The sequence below is a fragment of the Oryzias melastigma genome, linkage group LG15, assembly GCF_002922805.2.
Source record: "Oryzias melastigma strain HK-1 linkage group LG15, ASM292280v2, whole genome shotgun sequence".
Taxonomy (NCBI): Eukaryota; Metazoa; Chordata; class Actinopteri; order Beloniformes; family Adrianichthyidae; genus Oryzias; species Oryzias melastigma.
In genome coordinates this window covers 9,323,970-9,329,800 of record NC_050526.1, presented here as the reverse complement: position 1 = coordinate 9,329,800, position 5,831 = coordinate 9,323,970, and the positions used below count along the sequence as shown (strand labels likewise).

The 5,831-nt window shown below is 44.9% G+C and overlaps 1 protein-coding gene across 1 annotated transcript in view; it reads right to left on the bottom strand.

Moving 5' to 3' along the window:
• The window catches only part of pitx3 (paired-like homeodomain 3), a 25,901-nt gene extending 20,082 nt beyond the window's left edge, over positions 1-5,819 (bottom strand). Inside the window, exons 1-2 of the mRNA XM_024296511.2 lie at positions 5,591-5,819; positions 1,218-1,335 (exon numbers count right to left, since the gene is read on the bottom strand). Coding sequence (XP_024152279.1) covers positions 1,218-1,326 — 109 coding nt within the window. The 5' untranslated portion in view covers positions 1,327-1,335; positions 5,591-5,819. The remainder of the gene's footprint in view (positions 1-1,217; positions 1,336-5,590) is intronic.
• Between the last annotated feature and the right edge of the window lie 12 nt (positions 5,820-5,831).

The window sequence follows — 5,831 nt, the reverse complement described above, 5'->3', positions numbered from 1 at the left end:
TACTGAGGCTTTTGGGGCTAATTTGGAGTCTAGCTCATATTTAAGCAACATGGTAAATATTTTTGCAAAATTGGGATGTATTTGGGATTTTAAAGCCCTTTTACTATTTTTTTAAAGAAACTGTGGACTTCAGTGCTCTTGTGTAGTTCTTTAACAAAATTTCCAGTCTTTTAGCAAATTTAAAATTTTGGAAATATGCATTTTCAGCAAATCCCTTCAGCGATTAAAGTAAATTGTGTCACCATTTTCTGCAAAAAGCTTCAGCATCTTCAGCAACTACTCTCAGCAAAAAGCATTCACACTAACACCATTGCAGGTAGTGTAACTCTTCTAGTTTCAATAGTTTTAATAAAATGTGGTCTTCCTTTCAGAATAAAAGCCTTCTGTTTCCTGCATAATCTGAAGGCGAAAATAGAGCCGTCTTTCATGCGGATGTGTTTAACGGAGGCTTCATTATGGCTTTAGGATCAAGGCACGTGAGAGCATTTTACACCACATGTCTCCCCAGAATAGTTAGTGTTTGACAGTTTGTTAGAGCTGCATTTTTAACCGCACGCGCTTCAGTCTGGGGGGGTTGGGTTACCCACACATAAACACGCACACTGTGACGCACACCCGCGCGCGCCGCCAAGACTCAGCACCTCTTCAGCAGATCCACACACACTTGGTTCTGACAGGCCGAGTCAGTCCGCGCAGGTGAGCAGAGCACGTGACCAGAGCGCGCATTCACGCCGGTATATTCACGCAGGTGTCTTTTGATTCGGACGCAGCTGCTGCACCGCATCGCGGGTGCGTGCGCGCGCGCGCTCCTTAGCCATCCAGGTGTTTCTAACAATTAAAGTGAAAATAAAAATTTTAAAAAGTAATATTTTATCTTTAAAAAGCTTATTTTTGTTTAAGATGAACTTTTTCATGAAAATGTCCCGATTGAAATCCGCTTCACGCATGGATTCATTGCGGGGCTTTAGCTTTCGCTTTGAAGGCGTCGCACTCGGACTCGCTCACTCCAGGCGCTTTTCCATATTCAAAGTCGGATTTGGTTGGAGCTGCTGCGTCAGGCGCGCAAAAAAAGACATCTCTCGGTCCAAGTCTGGGTTGGATTTACAGAGAAAATAACATTTTAAAAACACTCTGATCGGTCTCAACGAGTGACATGGATCGCTTATTGCGCGCGCGCGCGTAGGAGAAGGAGCGCGCGGGCGGGCGGGGATACTGACCGCTGTTGTCCTGGCCTTTGCATCCCGCGTCGTGTTGCGGGGTTCCAGAGTCGGACAGCGACAGCGCCGGACTGCGGGTCCCGGAGTCCGTCAGCAGGTTGAAGTCCATGAGCGGGTTCTGGGGGAGGAGACGGACACAGGCGCGCGTTAGCATCCCGCACGGGGATGATGTGGAGCTTCAGAGAATTATTGGTTTATCTGTAAATCGTATTTATTTTGACTAAAACACTTCATGATCGTCTGAACTTTAAGGTTTTTGGGTGATCTGTAAATAAATCACAAACGCATAAATACATCTGCAACATCTGCATCTTTCTGAAAATGTAAGGCAAAACCTTCAGAGAATTTCCGGAAAAATCAGATCTGCAGAAGTTTTTCTGGTTCAAATGTTTTCCAAAAATCAGCATCCATTCTTTACGCTCAGCTGGCGGCTTCATTTTCTCCAGAACTAATGTCTCTCTTGACCCGCGGAGAGAGTCTCCATCACCACATGAGGGCTTGTGTCGTCACGTGTGAAGTGCGCGCGCGCGCTCTGGTTTTTGTGTTGTTCCCGCGTGCGCTTCTGACCCTCTCCTTTTAATAGGAGGCTGACATCAGCAGCCAAAACAAGCGCTCTCATCAATTGGCTCTATTTTGGGCGCCGCGGACAGAGTGATGAAGGCCTCCCTGATCTGCCCAGCTTTGAGGATGATTTGTGTTTTCCACGCGCGCGGGCCCTCTCTGACTCCTCCACGCGCCTCCGGACGCTGAGGCCGTTTGGACCGGTCCGCTTATTGAAAAGCCACATTCAGAGTTTCTATTCTTAGCATCCGGTTTTAGGAGTCTCTGAAAATGATACTTTTTCTCAATTTTCCTTTCAAATTAATAAAAAACGCTTTCACGTCTAAAAAAAATGACATTTCTTGTTAATTTGATGCGAAGGTTAGATAAACCCTTCATATCCAGAGTTCCTGACATCTCCATAAACTTTCCCTGATGTTTCTCCTGTCTGGCAGCTTTTGTTTTTATCAATTATTATCACAAGATCAATGAAGAAAGAAAACTGTAATTTATTTAAACGAATTTTTAACTTTTTCAGACAAAATAAATAAATAAATGTATTTTTCTACTGTCCACAATGTTTTAAAATGTTTTTTTTTTTTTTTTGGATGAACAATCAGTTAAAATGTAAAAAAAATAAATGTTCCCGGGAGTTTGTACATCTTCTGTTAGAGGAAAACAATAAAAATAAAGTAAAAATCAGCTCCCTGCTTTAAAATATCCAGGAGAGCTCTTTTGTCAGATCAGTCAGTAACATTTTTTTCAGCTATTGCCAAAGGCGACAGCTATTCTTTATCCACGTTTTCTTAATGATTTTGTGTGAGCCAGCTTTGAAAATCTGGCATGTTCAGGCCTCTGAAAGCCAACGCTTGTGTGTCTAGTGCGCGCAGTGGTTTCCATCACTTCCTGACAAGTTGACAACATAAAAAAAGCTCTTTCATGTGGAGACAAGTAACTCCTGCAAACACTAAAATGAAAGCTAAATTTGATTTTACACTTAATAGCCACCTTCAGCTGGCAGGCTGTCAGGATAAAACGTCGTGGATTTGTCTTTTCTTTGTTGCATTGGAAGAACCTGAGACAGTTTTAGCAACAACTCCTCATCGACGTGATCCTTGAAGGTTTTTTCACCTGAATGACCTAAACGCCGGTCAAACGTGACGTTTGCGCATCTGTTTCCAGTTGCGCCTCCGTGAGAATCATCGTTTCCAAAAGGCTCTGCAAACAGGAAAAGCGGTCTTTTCTTTTGCCGTCAGCCGCGGGCGACGGCAGCGAGCGTCCATGGGAAGAAAGATGCGAGACTGAGGAGAAAGGAGAAGGGGAATGACCTCGGTGCGCACGCGGCCTCCGCGTTCTAGCTTTGGATTAATCAGCCTCTGATCGGGATTTTGGGTGAAAGTTGACTCTCGGGTCACACAGATCAGTTTTCCTCCTTTTCATAACAAATATTATTTCACTTCTGCCTGGTCTTCTCTCTGGTCCCCGATCCGTCGATGGGATTCGTGTCTTCTCCCTCCAGGAGTCGTTTGAAACGCTCCCGTCTTTCATCTTTATGAACGGCAGCTTCTTCGGATCGGAGACGTTTCCTTTCCATTCGGGCCCGTGGAGTATGACCTCATCACGCAGGCATCCTAAATGTTCGCGCTTGTTTACCTTCGCGCGCGCGCGTTCAGAAGCGGCTCCAGTGGAGTCCGCCGGAGCAACAGCTGCTTCTCTGTGGCTGCAGGTCAAGTGTCCGTCTCCTCAGAAATATGAGCCGGTACCGGGGACTCTCTCCGCGGACGGATGGATGGCCTTTAGTGTCAGAGAAGGGAGCGCGCCTGCATGGTGCACGTCCACTCATGCAGTTCCAGCTGCGTCCCTGGATCCATCTCCTTTGCGCGCGGATGTGAAGCAGTTCTAGAGTACTCAGGGGTCAAGGATATTTCCCGCCCTGACATGCTGTTGGGATGTGAGCGCGCGCCCACGTCTTCTGCTGAGCCTCATGGTCAAAAAAAAGCTCCTCATAGAGGATCAGGTTTTCTCAATCTCATTTAAATACATATCTGTGTGATAATAAAGATAATGGCGGGGAAGGCAGAAATCCTCTCATTTTTCGGGATCCATCTGGCGCCGTGCTTTACCCTGGAATTATTCATAAACGCGCCGAGAATTAATTCCCGGGATTAAGAGTTGATTAAGATGTGTGTCACTTTGCTGTCTGAGAACTTATTAAGGGCCTCCTCGAAGAGGCGGCAGATGGAATTTCAGTCCAATGTTTGTAGATGTTAATTTGTGCCCTGCTATAACAGCCATTTGCATATGATTGGGGCGGCGGAGGCCGCGGCGGTCCTGCAGCAGAATCACCGGGAGAATAATTGGCTGCTCGCGCAGACAGGAGCCCTCAGCAGTGATTAACACGGAGCTTTCACACCTCCGCCGTTTATTAGGACGGATCAAATGAAATTTCTCTGATCTGACTCGGGAGTGTTCCACAACTTCGCATGGTTCAGTCCATTTGGACAGTTTTTGCGTAAAAAAAAACTCTCAAAAGCCTTATTTTGGTTTGTCCACAAACTCCATTTGCATGGCTGTGACCCGCCGTGCGGCCTTTACGCAGCAGACTGCACCCGGCCATGTGAAGACCGGTAAAAAAGGCGTATTTACATTCACACCCGGAGGGCAAACGTGAACCTGGATTAAACAAATTTGTCCTTTCCATGTGTCCGGGCCTCAGGATATATGCAAAGGAGGGACAAGCGGAGGGCCCCCAGGACAAAACCGGCGGATGACTCCAAGAACATCTCTCCAATTTTACGCATCATAACCTTTCCTTAACCCCTTTGATGTACTGTCATTTTCTTTTAAATTGTTAACACGATCAATGTTATTCCAGCAGACTTTGAAGGAGAAAAGCGGCTGGAATTACATCGATGCATTAACGGTTAAAAAGTTACGGTATATGTTAAAGACATATATGAGGGAAAAATATCGTTTGAAGTTAAATTCATGAAGCTAAAATGTAAAGCACTTAAAACAACTACTGGAAACAGAAATAAAAGCCAAAAATGTAAAAATATTGCTCATATGTATTTTTTTATTACTATTATTTAGCTTTCTCCAATTATGTCTGCTTTTTTATTCTAGTTGGAAAATATATACATTTTTAGGCATTATGTGTTATGTATATATTTGTCAAATTAGCCTCAATTTAATCCAAACTTATTCACATTCTCCTATTTAAAAAAAAAACTAATTAAAACAGTTTAAAAGTTCTGAGGCGCGCGTTTCCATCAATTTATTAATTTTTTATTTTTACCCTTCTCTTAATTTATATTTATTATTATTTTTTAAAAATTTGGTGAGGTCTTCTATATGATCAAAACCATCAATGTAAAATATATATTATATAAAAGCGCAAATCCTCTTTTCAACCCGTGTCTACATGTGTTTTTGATTCGGATCCATAATTTTTCTTTCTCATTTTTTTTAATTTTAATTTTTGGAGGGATAAAGCATCGAACAGGCCTCAGCCACGGACGCACAGCCGGTTGGCCCGCACACGGCAGGAGCAGCGCTCACACCAGTGATGAAAATCGCGGTGGAGCTGGATTTTACGCACATTACGCGCGTCTTCTGTTTGCTCCTCAAACCTCATCCAAAGTGAGGAGACGCACAGCCGGTCGCTACTTCGTCCACGAGGACGAAGGGAAGTTGTAAGATCGACCCCCCCACCCCTGTGCTGAAAGTGCTATTGTGTTCCATCTCAGTTTTCGACTTTTACGCACGAGGTTAAGGACACGGGCTGAGCACACAGAAGTGGACAGAGGCAGCGGGCGCGCACACACACTTACATGGAATCCCAGTCTGGTTCAATTAATCCGTGGAAAAGCGGGGAGCGGAGCTGCTGCGCGCTGTCCTGGCCGCAGGTTTCCTGGTGACATGAAGGAAAGTTCCCGGAAGCGCAAAAAGGGTCAGAAAATGCGTCGGCTTCTTTCTTCCTCCTCTTCTTCTCCTTCGTCCTCCTCTTCCTCTTTACTCTGTGCCGTCAGACATGAAGACTGCGGACGAGTGAGGCTTGAGCCCCACGCAGGG